General features: G+C 45.1%; 1 protein-coding gene across 5 annotated transcripts in view; it reads left to right on the top strand.

The window, feature by feature from the left end:
* Positions 1-18,216, top strand: part of LOC144491738 (MICOS complex subunit mic25-like) — a 438,118-nt gene that overhangs the window by 238,746 nt on the left and 181,156 nt on the right. Inside the window, exon 8 of one of the 5 annotated variants that reach the window (XM_078209979.1) lies at positions 16,302-16,362. The exons of the other annotated variants lie outside the window; for them this stretch is intronic. Within the exon in view, the coding sequence (XP_078066105.1) occupies positions 16,302-16,315 (14 nt within the window). The 3' untranslated portion in view covers positions 16,316-16,362. The remainder of the gene's footprint in view (positions 1-16,301; positions 16,363-18,216) is intronic. 5 annotated transcript variants of the gene reach the window in all.

Here is an 18,216-nt window from a genome sequence, read left to right as displayed (position 1 = left end):
AAGTAAAGGGAAGCATTAGGGATTATTTTTGGAGCGAAGAAATTCCATCAATTCCTGCATGGAAGAAAGTTCACACTGTTGACGGACCATCGTCCATTAACTTTTGATGACACATGGGAATTCTGTCACTTACAGCAAGTAGAATGCAGAGATGGGCATTGCTATTGTCTGCACATACTTATACCATCAAGTATCGACAATCAGAACTACCTTGTAAGGTGGATAGACTGTCAAGATTGCCACTACCGAGTAGTTTGTCCATTAATGGTTCGTCAAGCTACTCAACCGGAAGTATCTTCTACTTTGGACAGGTAGGTAGTACACAAGTCACTTCTGAACAAGTGAGGAAGTACACTTGGAACAATCAGATACTCTCAGAAGTGATGGACATGGTATTGCGAAACAAGATCTCACAACTAACACCTGAGTTGATCCATTCTGCTCTAGAAGATTGGAGCCATCAGTACAGTCATGATGTCTTCTTTGGTCCTCAGAGTAATCATTCCACTGCCATAGAGAAGACGAGTGTTAGACAAGTTACACAAGAGCCATTGTGGAATTGTATGCGTGAAGGAAATAGCCAGGAGTTATTTCTGGTGGCCTGGATTGGACGCGGAAATTGAAGGGTAAGCTGGAACGTGTTCTTCATGTGCGATGGTAAGAAATGTGCCACCCTTAGTACCGCTGCATCCATGGGAATTGCCAAAAGAGGCTTGGCAATGAATGCCTGTCGACTTTGCAGGACCTTTTGAACGATATATGTTCTTAGTAACAGTTGATGCTCATTCAAAGTGGCCAGAAGTCTCTATAATTAAATTTATTTAATCAACCATAAGACCATAAGACATAGGAGCAGAATTTAGGCCACTCGGCCCATCGAGTCTGCTCCGCCATTCAAATATGGCTGATACTTTTCTCATCCCTATTCTCCTGCCTTTTCTCCATAACCCCCGATCCCACCATCAGAAAAGACTGTCGAGAGACTAGGAGAAGTCTTTGGTAGGTTTGGACTCCTGAATAATTGGTAAGTGAAAATGGGCCTCAATTTGTCTCCCAAGATTTAAAACATTTCTTGAAAGAGAATGGTATTCAACATATTAGGTCTGCACCGTACCACCCTGCTGCGAACGGACTGGCAGAACATTTGTCCAACCCATGAAACACACATTGGGAGCAATCAGGAAACAAGGTTCACTGATCAAACATCTTAACCAATTCCTACTAACGTACAGGAATACCACTCATTCCTCAACCAAAACCTCATGCATTATAGGTGATGAAGAGACAACTATGTTCAGCATTTGACTTGTTGAGAGTCAACCTCTAGTTACAACATCGACGCCGGTCAAATCAACCACTGATGACATTTGCGCAAATACGAAAACACCAGAGGTTACAACTAGTGTAAAGGAGAAGATGCCAGAGAATCGCTGTCAACTGTTCTGAGAGTGATGACCTCCAAATCCGCTGACTTATCGATTATTGTTCATTGATTATTGTTTATGTTGCACTCTTTGAATTTGTTGGGACTATCAGTTTAAAGTATTAATACTGATTCCTGGTAGCTCCACTGAGCACCGTGTTTAATATGTTCATGTGCTAACTGGAAGGGATGTCATTGGTCGCTAGCGTGGGAAACTGCCAGAATGAAGAAGTAACCATGTAGTGAACACCACCCTGTAAATAAAACTCTGTTACTTTTAACCCTCCGTGCTTCCAAGTGCCAATTCTGCAATGTACAATGGGCACTCACCTGATGAAGGAGCAGCGCTCCGAAAGCTCGTGCTACCAAATAAACACGTTGGACTTTAACCTGGTGTTGTGAGGCTACTTACTGTCAATGTACAACAAAAGTGAAAAGCAGAGATTCCAAAATATTTTGCCATTGATGGAGAGGTAGTCATGAAGTCTTGACATGCACAGAGTGAAACAAAAGACAAATGTGCCAATCCTATCGCAGTGGCAAATGAAATGCTGTTTTATTCAAGGCTTAAGTAATGCACCAGCTTAGGGGATAAGAGAAATCCCACCAGGTTTTTCTGCAGATGTTTGCTGCACTCTGAATATTGTCAGTTGGTTAAATTTAGAACATGCATTCAGAGGATTAAATGTTGTTCCATTGTTGAGTTTTGTAAATGAGTTTATGAGGCCATGCTGCAGTATGGAAAGGGGAATCTGTCATAGAAAACAAATTGCTCTCCATTCGAGTTTATAGAGGAAGAAATTAAAACGAAAGTGAGCTGTTCCAGGTAAGCCAGCATTCTTGAAATTCCATAGAAAGCCATGTGCCAGCAGGGGAATTTCTCCCCCTCGCAAATCCTGGAAGCAGATTTTCTTTAAACCTGGAAAGAGAAATAAGGCTTCTTATTTACACGTGAAGCAGCCACTAATCACATTCCGAAAATTTACAGCTTCTCTTGATTGTGTTGAACTTGGGCGGCACGGTAGCACAGTGGTTAGCACTGCTGCTTCACAGCTCCAGGGTCCCGGGTTCGATTCCCGGCTCGGGTCACTGTCTGTGTGGAGTTTGCACATTCTCCTCGTGTTTGCGTGGGTTTCCTCCGGGTGCTCCGGTTTCCTCCCACAGTCCAAAGATGTGCGGGCTAGGTTGATTGGCCAGGTTAAAATTGCCCCTGAGATGCGTAGGTTAGAGGGATTAGCGGGTAAAATATGTGGGGGTAGGGCCTGGGTGGGATTGTGGTCGGTGCAGACTCGATGGGCCGAATGGCCTCCTTCTGCACTGTAGGGTTTCTATGATTTCTATGATTCTAATGTCGTATTTCGTTCTAAAATCTATTGTTGTTCGTTCCCTGTTGTGCTACGTGGCAACACAGGCTCTTGAAATTAAACTGGGTGGCCGTTAGTTTCAAGTAAGTATTGTGTTGAAATTTCTGTCTCATTTCATTTTTTTGAAAAATTATTTTTTTTAAATCATAAGCAACGTGGCACTGTAATCACGGGCACAAATGTTTGGGGTGATTTTAGTTGCCTGATCTTGCTGCTTTCTCAAATGCATATTGCTGTGTTTGGAGAAGGCAGGCTGGAATGTTCCTCTCAGCTGCCCCCAGTGCCAGGAGATTTGTTTACACGACCAGGAGCTTTCCGCCGCACTCGTACAGTGTCACGGCGGCAGAGTGCGAGCAGCTCTGAGGGAGCTGCTGAAAGTAAAAGTGACAAGCGCTTTAAACGTACCACAGATTTATGTGGATTTGTGTCAGCTGTACGAATGGGTTGCACTCTTACTTCCAAATCAGAAGGTTGCGGGTTTGTGTCCCTCTCCGGGCACTTGTCATAATCCCGGCTAACACTCCCAAGGCAGTACGGAGGGAATGGTGCAGTGTCAGACATGTTGATGGGATGTTAAACCTTCCCTCCCAGGTGGATGTAAGGTTTCACGGTTCTTCTTTGAAGAAACACCCAGATTTCTGCCTATTTTCCCAGCCAATGTTTATACCTCCACCATCATGGCTAAAACATAATGGGTCGATTCTTCGGCCTTGCCGGCGGTTGGGATTCTCTGGTCCCACTGCAGTGAATGGCGATGTGGCTGAGCGCCAAATTCTCCATTCTCACTGACAGTGGCAGCGGGGCGTGAAATCATCTGGTTATTATCATATCGCTGTTTGTCGGATCTTGGTTGCCACGTTTCCTACATTATAACAGTGAATAAACTTCAATAAGTACGTAAAAGGCTGAAAAGTGCTTTGGAATATACTGAGATCTAGAAAGGCACCCTTTAGTTTGAAGTTCTTCCAATAAAGCAAAATGAGTAACATTCACTCCCTTCAATGGAACTGGAAAAGAGACACAGTAGTGCTCCTTACAGGACAGACACAAACAAAAAATCTGCCTCTTCAAAGATGCTGCCTGATCAGCTCAGTATTTCTGGGATTTTCTGTTTTTATTTCGAACTTCCAGCGACCATGGTATTTTGCTTCCGTTCTGAGCTTTACTTGTCACATCCCCCATCACAGAATCCCTACAGTGCAGAAGGAGGCCATTTGAGTCTGCACCAGCCCTTTGACAGAGTATCTTACCCAGGCCTTCTCCCCCGCCCTATTCCCGTAACCCTACACATTTACCATGGCTAATCCTTCTAACCTAAACATCTTGGGAAACCAAGGGGCAATTTAGCATGACCAACCACCCAATCTGCACATCTTTGGGAGGAAACTGGAGCACCCTGAGGAAATCCACGCAGACACGGGGAGAATGTGCAAACTCCCAAGCCTGGAATCGAACCAGGGTCCCTGGAGCTGTGAGGCAGCAGTGCTAACCACAGTACTACTGGCCACTGCCTTGGGTAAGCAGCCAGTATAATCAAGGACCCCACACACCCTGACATACTTTCTTCCATCTTCTTCTGTCAGGAAAAAGATACAAAAGTCTGAGATCGCGTACTGTCCGACTCAAGAACAGCTTCCCTGCTGCCATCAGCAAGACTTTTGAATGAACCTACCTTATATTAAGTTGATCTTTCTCTACACCCTAGCTATGACTGTGGCAATATAATCTACACCCCATCCTTTCCTTCTCCCCTATGTACTCTATGAACGGTATGTTTTGCTTGTGTAGCACGCAAGGAACAATACTTTTCACTGTATACCAATAAGTGTGACAATAAATCAAATCAAAAAAGATTCAGTTTTAAGATAATTTTGCATATTTAAATGCATTTAAATTCATGGTAATTAGGTTCACACCCTTGCTGGACTTGAGCTTGAATATGTTAGCTAGGGGAATTTCACAGTAACTTCATTGCAGTGTTACTTGTGACTAATAAATAAAACCTTTAAACTTTAGCTTGGGAGGACTCGGGAAGATCGCAAACTGGTTTGCGCTTGGCATGAATCCCGTTTTCGGCTTCTTGCCGGATTTTCCTGCCGTAGTGGGATTTGCGCTGGGTGTAACTGGGTCGGAAAATCGCCCCCAATGTTTCAGATTAGTGGCTGAATGCTTAGTCCTGACATTTGGTTCAAAGCTTTCACATCGGGTTGGGTGTATATGAGACAAAATCAAACATGTTTTTTACAATCACAATCACTGAGGAGAAGTTGCTGGAAAAACTATTAGAACGAAAGGTTGACGTGCCCCTTGTCTGCTGTCAGCCTAGGGTCTTTAAATAAGTGGTTGCAGAGATAGTAGATGCATTGGTGGCAATCTTTCACAGTTCACTAGAATCTGGAAAGGAACCATTGGATTGGAAAATAGTAAATGTAACACCCCGATTCAAGATATATAGGGCAGCACGGTGGAATAGGGTGGCACGGTGGCACAGTGGTTAGCACTGTTGCCTCACAACTCCAGGGACCGAGTTCAATTCCCGGCTTGGTCACTCTCTGTGGGCAGTATGCACATTCTCCCCATGTCTGTGTGGGTTTCCTCCGGGTGCTCCGGTTTCCTCCCACAGTCCGAAAGACGTGCTGGTTCGGTGCATTGGCCATGCTAAATTCATCCTCAGTGTACCCGAACAGGCGCCGGAGTTTGGCGACTAGGGGATTTTCACAGTAACTTTATTGCAGTGTTAATGTAAGCCAACTTGTGACTAATAAATAAACTTTAACTTTAATTAAAAAAGGAGGGAGATTGAAAGCAGGAACCTATAGGCCAATTAGTCTCAGGAAAATGCCAGAAGCTAATGTTAAATGGACAACATTTAGAAAATCATGATGCTATCAGGCAGAGTCATCGTGGTTTTGTGAAAGAGAAATTGTGTTTGACTAATTTATGAGAATTCTTTGAGGAAGCAATGTGGAGAAAGGGGAACCTGTAAATATGTTGTACTAGGATTTCCAAAAGGCATTTCATAAGATGCCAAAGATGTGCGGGTTAGGTTGATTGGCCATGCTAGAAAATTGCCCCTTCGTGTCCTGAGATGCGTAGGTTAGAGGGATTAGTAGGTAAATGTGTAGGGATAGGGGGGTAGGGCCTGGGTGGGATTGTGGTCGATGCAGACTCGATGCGCCAAATGGCCTCTTTCTGCACTGTAGGGTTTCTATGATTCTATGATTCTAGATGCCACATTAAAGGTTACTTCACAAAATATGAGCTCATGGTGTTGGGATGTAGGGGGCAACACATTAGTTGCCAGGAAACAGAGAGTAGGGAAAAATAGGTCATGATTGAGTTGGCAAGCTGTTGTTAGTGGAGTGCCACAGGGACCAGTGCCAGGGCCTCAAGTATTTACAATTTCAGCGAATCATAGAATGCCTGCAGTGCAGAAGGAAGCCATTCAGCCCATCAAGTCTGCACCAACTCTCTGACAGAGTATCTTACCTAAGCCTCTTCCCCGCCCTATCCCTTTAACCTCATACATTTACCATGGCTAATTCCCCCTAACCTACACATCTTGGGACACTAAGGGGCAATTTAGCATGGCCAATCCGCCTAAGCTACATATTTTTTTTGATTTGATTTATTTAGTCACCTGTGTTTAGTATACAGTGAAAAGTATTGTTTCTTGCGCGCTATACAGACAAAGCATACCGTTCATAGCGAAGGAAATGAGATAGTGCAGAATGTAGTGTTACAGTCACAGCTGGGGTGTAGAGAAAGATCAACAACGGAGGTACGTCCATTCAAAAGTCTGATGGCAGCAGGGAAAAAGCTGTTCTTAAGTTGGTTGGTACATGTCCTCAGACTCTTGTATCTTTTTCCTGATGGAAGAAGGTGGAAGAGAGAATGTCTGGGGTGTGTGGGGTCCTTAATTATGCTGGCTGCTTTGCCGAGGCAGCAGGAAGTGTAGACAGAGACAATGGATGGGAGGCTGGTTTGCGTGATGGATTGGGCTACATTCATGACCTTTTGTAGTTCCTTGCCGTCTTGGGCAGAGCAGGAGCCATACCAAGCTGTGATTCAACCAGAAAGAATGCTTTCTATGTTGCATTTGTAAAAGTTGGTGAAAGCCGTAGGCGACATGTCAAATTTCCTTAGTCTTCTGAGAAAGTAAGTGCGTTGGTGGGAGAGTTGGTGGGAAAGTGGTACACATCTTGGGACTGTGGGAGGACACTTGAGTACCCGGAGGAAACCCACGCAGACTCCCAAGGCTAGTATTGGGCCACTGTTCTGTCGCAAATTTATATCAATGACTTTGATGAAGGGACCAAATGTCTGGCGGCCAAATATGCCGATGACGCAAAAGATAGGTAGGTAAGTAAATTGTCAAGGGGACATAAAGAATCGAAAGAGAGATTTTGATCAGTTAAGTGAGAGACAAAGATTTGGCAGATAAAGAGGGCGATCTTACCAAAGAAATTCTAAGGGCCAAACAAGAGTGAAGACGGGCAAGAATTGTGCTGTTTTTTTGGGCGAATTAAAAATGGGATCTTACCCCACTCTGTCAAATAAATCTGTTTTTTGCCAGCAGAGCTCGTCAAAGGGGAGCAGAGTGCGCCACTGCTCTCACTCAGATCTCTGTGTCTGTGACTGCCTCTCCCAGTTATAGCTGCCTTTGTGGCCGATCGACCTACCCCTGTTATTGTGGGGCTCTGCAGCCGATTCCCCTCTAACACCCCCCCCCCCCCCCCCCCCCCCCCCCCCACACACACACACACATGGCACAGGCAGCCAATCACTGTTGCAGAGTAAGCAGCGTGCACGCCCCCCCCCCCCGATCGGCACGGGGTATCCAGTTTAAGACTGAGGTAAAGAGAATTATTTTCTCTCAGAGAGTCATTAGTCTGTGGAACTCTCTCCACCAGAGAGGCCATTGAATATGTTCAAGGCTGAGTTAGATAGTTTCTTGTTCAGCAAAGGAGTCGAGTCTTACAAGTGCCAGGCAGCAAGGTGGAGCTGAGGCCACAATCAGATGTAGGGCCAACTCTCCAGGATTGGCCTGGAATCTCCAGGAATTGAAGACGGGTGGGTTATTAAGTTTGCAAATGACACAAAGATAGGTGGAATTGTGGATAGTGTAGAAGGTTGCCAAAGGATACAGCGGGACATAGATCAGTGGCAGATACAGGCGGAGAAACGGCTGATGGAGTTTAATCCGGGCAAGTGTGAGGTGCTGCACTTTGGGGGATCAAATGATAAGGGTAAGTATACAGTTAATGGCAGGACCCTGAACAACATTGATCTACAGAGGGATCTCGGGGTACAAGTCCATAACTCCCTGAAAGTGGCCACACAAGTAGATAGGATGGTGGCACGCTTGCCTTTATTGGTCGGGGCATTGAGTACAAGAGTCAGGATGTCATGTTGCAGCTTTATAAAACTTTGGTTAGTTAACACTTAGAGTATTGCATTAAATTCTGTTCGCCACATTACAGCAAACATGTGGAGGCTTTGGAAAGGGTGCAGAAGAGGTTAACCAGGATGCTGCCTGGATTAGAGAGTATGAACTATAAGGAGAGGCTGGACAAACTAGGTTGTTTTCTCTGGAGCGGTGGAGGCTGAGGGGAGACCTGATCGAAGTCTATGAAATTATGAGAAGCATAATCTTTTTCCCAGAGTTGAAATATCCAATGCTAGGGGGCATGCACTTCAGGTGAGAGGAGATGTGAGGGGCAAGTTCTTTTACAGAGAGTGGAAGGTGTCTGGAACGCGCTGCCAGGGTAGGGATGGAGACAGATATGATAGGAGAGTTTAAGGGGCTTTTAGATAAGCACATGAATATGCGAGGAATATGGACCAAGGGCAGGTAGAGGGATTAGTTTAATTTGACGTCATGTTCAGCACAACATTGTGGGCCGAAGGGCCTGTTCCTGTGCTGTTCTGTTCTATGTCCTGTCAATCCCCAGGACACTGTTACATGCAATCCTGGTGAAAAATTCTAGAGACATTTAACAAGATATTGTTTTAAAATTTTTTTTGAACATTTCTTTTGACCAGATATAAAACATTGAAAATTTGGAGGGAGTTGCTGCTTGGCTGACAGTCAAAGCATCATCCAATTGCATAATGAGTCTTTTTGCTTTCCAATTAGTGTAGGAAGGCAAAGATGGATGTGTTGGCCGACTAATGGCTGGAACATGGAGAGAAAGTCATGTGATGAAACCTCTGGGAATACATTTAATCGCAACAGATCAGCCATGACCATATAGAATGGCAGAGCAGGCTCGAGGGACTGAATGGCCTACCCCTACTCTGAATTCCTTTGTCCTTGACTTTACATCCTTCTCGATTTTCCTTTTGGTCTGTATAATGTGCAGCCTGTCTCAAAGCGTAGTAACACAGGAATAGATCATTTAGCCACTGTAGCCTGTTCCACTCGTTCACTCGTTGTATACCCCCATCAAAGTTGACAGTTCCTGTGTTGACACCTGCAATGTCACACACAAAAAAAATTCAGACTCATAAAATTAAACTTTTGGGGGAACACAAGAACCTTGTCGTGTTTACAAGATTCCTTTTCTCTACAAAGAATACAAAGGAAATCCTATGAAGCTAGTTTCAGATGTTAGCACCTTCACATATTATATTAATGGAACAATTTATAATCCTGCTTGTTAAACAGCCAAGCAGAAACTGGCCCTACCCGTTCGCAGTAATTAAGTCACAAGTGAGTCATGGAGTTCCAGAGTCATAAATATTATATGCCATATAACCAGAAAGCACAATAATGAGAGACTGGGCTAATTCTGATCTTATCCATTACTGAGATCAACATCATATCCCATTGTTCCCTACTCTATATTCACAAGATAGAGGCAGGCGAGGAAGGTCATTTAGTCCATCCCAGCTCTTCCATTCGGAACCTGCAGTCCTCCATCACAGCTTCCCGCTGTTTGTTAAGTAATTCCAAGGTTTCAGCCTCTGGCACTCTACCAGAGCAACCAAGCACGTGTCGATTCACTCGTTAGGTGAGACGAGACAGTCTGGTGTCGAATTAGCTGTTCATCAGCTTAAACTTATGCTTCCTGTTCTCCTGTTGCTCTTTACTTTGAGGTAGTGCTGCCGTGAACAGCACCTTTACCCGTGCTGTTTGCCCTAGACGCTTCTGTAAAACCTCACCCTTAATCCAAGATTTTTCAATCCGTCTTTACAACTCTGTATGCCACATGTAAAACCTCAGAGCCCAACCTTATGCAGTAATTTGTGAAAACGCTGTAACAATAACTGCAGCTCAAGGGACATCATCAGTCTAACCAGCACGGTGCTGTTAGATGTCCATGGTACATGAAATGTAGCCCACCGAGTCTATATCTCTCTTTGCTGGAGCAATTACAGCAAAGAGAAAGGCCAACCAGTCCATGCCAGTTTATACTCCACTCATCCCTCCTCTCATCTTTTTTCATCTAATGCAATTAGCAATTTCCTATATTTCCTTCCTCCTCATGTGCTTATCTAGCTCTTTGTTAACTATTCTCTGTGGTAGCAAGTTCCACGTTCTCACCACCCTCTGAATAAAGAAATTTCTTCTGAATGTCCCATTTGATTGCTTGGTGATTATCCACATTTATGGCCTTTAGCTTTCCTCCTCCCCTAAAATGGAAACACTCGCTCTGTCTACGATGTCAAACCTTTTCATTATTTTAAAGATCTCTCATAAGTCTCCTCTTAGCATTCTCTTTTCAAGAGAGCAGAACCCCAGCCGGTTCACCCTCCTCCTGATGTGTATAACCTTGCATTTCTTGTATCATCCTTATCAATTCAAAACCAATCTCCACCAGCCTGCTCTCCCCATAGTTCAGTACCTGCCACTCTCGATTCCCCACCTTTTCCCCCAGGCCCAGCAAATATTTTCTCTTCAGTTAATTATCTGCTCTCTGCTGAAAGTCACAGTTGAATCTGCCTCCACCACACTCTCGGGCAGTGCGTTTCGGCGCCTGATTACTCACTGCGTGAAAATGTTTTACCTAATGTCAACATTGCTTCTTTTGACAATTATCTTAAATCAGTGTCTACTGTGGGAGGGTCATTCAGACCCAAAACGTTAACTCCGTTTCTCTCCACAGATGCTGCCAGACCTGCTGAGTTTATCCAGAATTTTCTTTTATTTTCCTCTGGATTTTGTTCTTTCCTTCTGCCAATGAGTAGTTTTTCCCTATCTATTCTGTCCAGATCCCTCGTAATTTTGAACATCTGCTATGCGGTAACTATTCTATGATTCTATCTTCCTCTGGCTCGAAATATTTATCCAGTTTTCTCCTAAAATGTGCAATGAGCTTTCCCTCAACCACTCCCTGTGGCAAAGCATTCAACGCTCTAATAACCCTGAATATAATGAAATTTCTCCTAATCTCTCTTCACTCTTGGTGACAGTTTTAAATTGATGAACCCTCCAGAGGAAATAGTCTTTCCCAATTCCCTCTCAGAACCATACCTATTTGATACTGCTAGTCTTGTTATATTTAAAAATCCCCGAAAATGTGATATTAAAGATAATAGCAAATGTAGAGTTCAACATTTTGTTTTAAGAACCTTCCCCGAATGTGAAAAAAAAAATGATAATTGGATAAATACATCCCATCCTCTCCTTCCTTCTCCCACACTCTCCGAGGTGACGAAACTGGTAAAGATAGAGTCACTGAACCAAACGATTTAGGTCTCAGATTTCGATCCAGGCACCATGCAAATGTGTCAGATGAAGTGGGAACAAGGATGTCTCAGTTGGCCTGAGTATCCATCTTACCCATGTAACTGTCTAAATGCTTTTTAAAAGACAAAATTGTACCAGCCTCTACTACAGCCTCTGGCAGCTTGTTCCAGACACTCACCACCCTCTGTGTGAAAACATTGCCCCTCTGGACCCTTTTGTATCTCTCCCCTCTCACCTTAAACCTATGCCCTCTAGTTTTAGACTTCCCTACCTTTGGGAAAAGATGTTGACTATCTAGCTGATCTGTGCCCCTCATTATTTTATAGACCTCTATAAGATCACCCCGAAGCCTCTTATGCTCCAGGGAAAAAAGTCCCAGTCTATCCAGCATTTCCTTATAACTCAAGCCATCAAGTCCCGGTAGCATCCTAGTAAATCTTTCTTTGAACAGTGTCATGCTGGGACACTTTTCTCACCACCATAGCTCCCATACGTATTGAGATGTCTTGGGGTTCTTTGCTATGGGCTCCAGCCAACCTCTTCACCTGTGATCCTGAGCTGTGAATATCAGCAAAATAACATGACATGACATGCGGAATAACCCCGTCCATATGGTGCTCACACAATGTCAGTCTAGGCTCATACATCAGTAATGACCACTGGGGTACCAGAGAGAGTAAGAGTTTTAACAACACCAGGCTAAAGTCCAACAGGTTTATTTGGTAGCAAATACCATTAGCTTTCGGAGTGCTGCTCCTTCGTCAGATGGAGTGGAAATCTGCTCTCAAACAGGGCACAGAGACACAAAATCAAGTTACAGAACACTGATTAGAATGCGAGTCTCTACAGCCAACCAGGTCTTAAAGATACAGACAATGTGAGTGGAGGGAGCATTAAGCACAGGTTAAAGAGAGATGAGTATTGTCTCCAGACAGAACAGCCAGTGCTACCAAATAAACCTGTTGGACTTTAACCTGCTGTTGTTAAAACTCTTACTGTGTTTACCCCAGTCCAACGCCGGCATCTCCACATCATGAGTACCAGAGAGAACCAAGCATCTGTTGAACTGAGCCCCATTACGAAAGGTCAGAGGCTGGAATATTGGTTAGATAGGGCGGGAAGCGTGGTGATGATGGAGGAAGGAAGGAAGTGTTTTTTGCCGTGAATGACTTGTTTTCAGGGCCCTGGTTTCAGAACTTCTCCCCTCCAGGACCATTCTGGTGTCATCACTGACCCAGGGCATTCTGCTTTTGTCTCATATTCAATTCATTTGGTGAAGAGGCTGCCTGACAAACAAGTTCCTGGCAAAGTGTTCCCTTTAAATGTCGACAGACTTTTAAAGACAATGCAGGGCAAGTTGGGAACACTGTTAAAAGCCAGCCAGGATCCTTGACATTATAAATGGGAGGCATCAAGTACAAAATTAAGGAAGTTGTGCTGAACCTTTATAAATCACTGGTAAGCCCTCAGTTGGCATATTGTGTTAAATTCTAAGTACCAGACTTTAGGGAGGATATCAGTGTTTTACAGAGGTTGCAGAGGAGATTTACTAGAATGGTTCCTGGGAAGAGGGAATACAGTTAGTCGGGGAGATGAGAGAAGCTGGGATTGTTCTCTTGGAGCGGAGTAGGTTGAGGGAATAGAGGTGTTCAAATGCACGAAGAAAGAACTGTCTCCAGTAGCAAAATGGTGGATAATCCGATACAGATTCGCAATAGTTGGCAAGAGGCGAGATGAGGGATACTTTCTTCTGCGCAAGTGTTAGGATCTGGGGATGAATCACCTGCAAGTGTTGGTGGAAGCAGATTCAGTGGTGAATTTCAGAAGGAATTGGATAAATTCTTGAAGGGGGAAACATTTGCAGAGCCTGGGGAAAGAGCAAAGGAGTGGAACTAAAAGAGTGGGTCTCACAAAGAGGCAGCAGAAGCACAATGTGTCGAATGCCCTCCTTCTGTGCTGTATCCTTCTGTTATTCCTTTTGATTTCCCTTTCCCCTTTAGGTAAATCTAGCAGCGCTGTTCAGGAGGCTGCCAGAGTCGGATCGCGGGAACAGTAATCCGTGATGTCAGGTTACGTGACCTGCTGACCCTGAGGAGAAACAGTGGAGCAAGCAAATGGATGGGAGCCAGGGATTTGTATTCATGAACGCTCACCAGCCAGCAAAGGAAACAATGGGGAGGCATTTGATATAAAGTGCAAATGGCAAATGGGCAAGAGACCAGGTCAGAACAATACCAGATGGGGGAAAAGATTGTTTTTTAGTTTAAAAAGTGAACCAAAGGGTGCTTAGAGCTTGGATTGAAACTTTGGGTAACTCCAGGGACCCTCCACGGAATGTGTGTCAGGCTACAGTCCGCAGGCCATAAGTGGATCTGTGATACATCTGAATATCAAAGAAGATGCAGTTTTTTAGTGATTCTTTTGGGTTTGGGTTTGAGTTTGTTGTTAACAAAGCCCATTCTCTCTGGTTTACAATGCTTCAGCATTGTAATAAATGCCTCCCATTCTTTGCTCTGACCATCAGTCATTGTTCATGAATATGAATCAGCCAACTTAATCTATTTGTTTTCCTGTCTTGCTTCTCCTCAGGGTTCAGCAGGTCGTGCGACCTGACTTGAGCTCTATTTATATTTCAGAACGGCTCCCCTTGGAAGCGGTGCTGGTAACGTGACCCCGTTTCCATGGTGCGAAACGTCCTTCCTGTATATTATGGGATGGATGCAGCAACATTGGAACGTTGGGTGCCCTTCTCCTTCCACAGCTCGCATATCCTGGCTCTGTACCTTCAATGTTCAATCCGGATGCTGTGGTCCCTCCAAGCCAGCAGTGCCGGAACATTCCACTGGATCATGCACGGCACAGTGGTTAGCATTGCTACCTCACAGCACCAAGGACCCGGGTTCGATTCCGGGCCTCGGGTCACTGTCTGTGTGGAGTTTGCATTTTCTCCCCCGTGTCTGCGTGGGTTTCCTCCGGGTGCTCCGGTTTCCTCCCACAGTCCAAAAGATGTGCTGGGTAGGTGCATTGATTCGAACTGGCGCCGGAGTGTGGCGACTGGGGGAATTTCACAGTAACTTCATTGCAGCGTTAATGTAAGCCTTCTTGTGACTAATGAATAAACTTTAGACTTTACTTTAGATGTGCGGGTTAGGTTGATTGGCCATGCTAAATTGACCCTAATGTCAGGGGGATTAGCAGGGTATTTACCTGGGGGTTACAGGAATAGGGCCTGAGTAGGATTGTGATTGGTGCAGACTCGATGGGCCAAATGGCCTCTTTCTGCACTGTAGGGATTCTATGATTCTATGCCCAGATTCATTTGATTTTTAAAAATTCATTGATAGGAGGTGATCGTCGCTTGCAATGCCAGCATTTATTGCTCGCCCCGAATTTCCCATTGCAGGAGCAGGAGACCAAAATTCCCAGGTCCTGTTGTACCAGCCATTGAATAGTTGTTGGAATGCTTTCCTTGAAGCCCTAGGTAATGACCTAAGTAGTTTGAATGTGTCAGCATTGGCTCAGGGGGTGGGACTTTTCACCTCTAAACAGAATGTTGTGGGTTCAAATCCCATTCCAAAGATCTCAGCACACAAATCTAGGCTGACATCCCTGGTGTAAAGTTTAAAGTTTATTTATTAGTTTCACAAGTAGGCTTACATTAACACTGCAATGAAGTTACTGTGAAAATCCCCTCGTCGCCACACTCTGGTGCCTATTTGGGTACACTGAGGGAGAATTTAACACGGCCAATGCACCTAACTAGTATGTCTTTCGGACTGTGGGAGGAAACTGGAGCAACCGGAGGAAACCCACGCAGACACAGGGAGAATGTGCAAACTCCGCACAGACAGTGACCAAGGTTGGAAATCGAACCGGTGGCAGCAGTGCCAACCACTGCGCCACCGTGCCGCCCATCTGTATAATACAGAGGGAGTGCTGCACTGTCAGAACAGCAAACTTTGAGAAGAAACATTACCCCAAAGCCCTGTCTGTTCTCTCAGCTGAACATGTACGTCCCCATGATGTGGGAACATACACTATTTTGATGATGAGACGGAAGGTCTCTCTGTTGCCCTGGCTAATATTTATCTTTTAAATCACATCGCTACACTAGATTATTATCACATTGCTGTTTATGGAAGCATGCTGCGTACAAATTGGTTGTTACATTTTCTTGAAGCGTCTTGAAATGTTTTACTACATTAAGGGTGTTACATAAATGCAGGTTGTTATTTTAGTTGTGTTGGTTGAGGGCAGGGCACCCGGAACGTCTGATGTTTTATTCATTTGTGGCACATGGGCGTCGCTGGCTGGCCAGCATTTATTGCCCATCCCTAGTTGCCCGAGGGCAGTTGAGAGTCAACCACATTGCTGTGGCTCTGGAGTCACATGTAGGCCAGACCAGGTAAGGACGGCAGATTTCCTCCCCTAAAGGACATTAGTGAACCAAATGGATTTTTCCGACAATTGGCAATGGTTTCATGGTCATCAGTAGATTCTTAATCCCAGATTATTTTATTGAATTCAAATTCCACCATCTGCTGTGGCGGGATTCGAACCCGGGTCCCCAGAACATTGGTTGAGTTTCTGGATTAATAGTCTAGCGATAATACCACTAGGCCATCGTCTCTCCTAATGTGATGCTGTGGGATCTTTCGTGTCCAACTGTGTGGGTGAACGGGACCTTGGTTTAATGCCTCATCTGAAAGGTAAAAAACTGAGTTTTTGACAGCTCTGTGGATAATGCCACACGGGCTTTCATGTTAGCTTTCCAATGCTGGTTCAATTGATCTTTCCATGCCTGTTCTAACTTTCAGAGAAAGTCCAAGTTAATTTATTTTGAATGTGATCCATCGAGATGCTTCATGCACAATGCTCAGGTGATTGGGCTTTTTTCCTTTTTGTGTGTTTCCAAAATAAAACCAAGAGTCAAACAGTTGTTAGTGTCTGCTGAGGTAATCAAAAAATGGAAATGTTATTTTCTCTTGTGTGTTAGCTCCCTGCTCCTGCAGAAATGTGATATATATAGGCAGGGATTATGAAGAAATGACATCTCGGGATGTGAAGAGGGAGACCGACTGTTTGGTACCTAGAATCTGCATTAATTTAAGCATGTTTGAAAATAAGGATATTTACTGGCAGCTCAGCTAGTTCGGGTCTTGCAGCTCTGCAGTGTAGAATATTGATCTGGCTTCACCACGACCCCACATAGCCTCTGTGTTGTCGAAATGCTTATCCGCCGAGCTTCTTTCAATTACACAGTGGTAGGGATGAAGTCATTGGGTGGAATTGGCTCAGAAATTGGCAATGTCTGATGCAGGGTGGGGAAAGTGGCATTGGACCTGCCGGTTGGTTTTTGGCATTGAGTGCAAAAAATGAACAGATATGGGTGGTACGGTGGCACAGTGGTTAGCACTGTTGCCTCACAGTGCCAGGGACCCAGGCTCGATTCCCAGCTTGGGTCACAGTCTGTGTGGAGTTGCACGTTCTTCCCGTGTCTGCGTGGGTTTCCTCCGGGCGCTCTGGTTTCCTCCCACAGTCCAAAGATGTGCTGGTTAGGTGGATTGGCTATGCTAAATTGCCCCTTAGTGTCAAGGGGATCAGCTAGGATAAGTGCTTGCGGTTATGGAGATAGGGCCTGGGTGGGATTGATGTCAGTACAGACTCGATGGGCCGAATGACCTCCTTCTGCACTGTCGGGATTCAATGATTCTGTGATTCTATGATGTGGGTTTCAAGTCATATCACTGGCAGGACGGCCTCTGCTCTGTCTGCCCTGCTGTGGCCAAGAGATTCATTAATCTGGGCGTCATATTTAAAAGCAGGCCCTGCAAAGAGCGTGCACTCTCCAAGGACTAGGAACTGATGGCTGCCAAAGCTCGTAAACATGCTGCCCCCAGTTTCAGCGACGCCTCCCTAGAGTGCCTACCAGACACAGCAGAGGCTCACTGCACTGCCCTGTACCCCAGCTCTGGGTGAAGATCACCAAGCAAGTACGCCAATCCAGCATGGGAGACACTGACAGTGGGGGTCAGTGCCAATGCCCTCCAAAGGAGGCCAGCCAACCAGAGGATGAATGATTTCCTCTGTTCCGCCAGGGTAAGTCACTCTTCTCATCACTCTCAACTCTCACACTCACAAATCCATTACACATCCATTGGGATCTCATTCAATGGCAACTCAAGGAACACTACCAATCACTCTTCGACACACACCTTCATCTCCTCTGCGGGTCATGACCTCAATCCCCCGCCCTCCATGGCCCGATTCATTATCCATACATGCCAGGTATCCTTATCATCTGGCCTAGCAGGCATCCTGCTAGAGACACTCTCTCACCTGTCTCCATCTGCAACCTTCCCAGCATACGGCGCGAGCCTTCACAACTACTGGACACATCAGTCATGCCTGTCACTCCGTGGGAATTATCACTGTGGCCGGAACGTCCTGGGCTGACACCACAGAATTCCGTCATTCTCCCTGTGTGTTCTCAGCACCGCTGAGATGCTGCTGGCGCCCCCATCCCATCAACTTGTGTCTCTAATGACACTGTGATCCCGAGGGGTTCAGTTCTTGAAGGATGCCATTCGATCAGGGGAAGTTAAAGTTCCCCTGCTGCATCCCCATGTTCATTCAGTCCAAGCGAGCTGCCATTAGCTAGATAAGAGTAAAACATTGAAATGTGCAATGTGAGGATCTACGAAGTGTCCTCACTGAATGTCCTCATCATCCTC

The sequence above is a fragment of the Mustelus asterias genome, chromosome 3, assembly GCF_964213995.1.
Source record: "Mustelus asterias chromosome 3, sMusAst1.hap1.1, whole genome shotgun sequence".
Lineage (NCBI taxonomy): Eukaryota > Metazoa > Chordata > Chondrichthyes > Carcharhiniformes > Triakidae > Mustelus > Mustelus asterias.
Note: the sequence above shows the minus strand (reverse complement) of the source record. Positions and strands in the feature narration are given on the sequence as shown.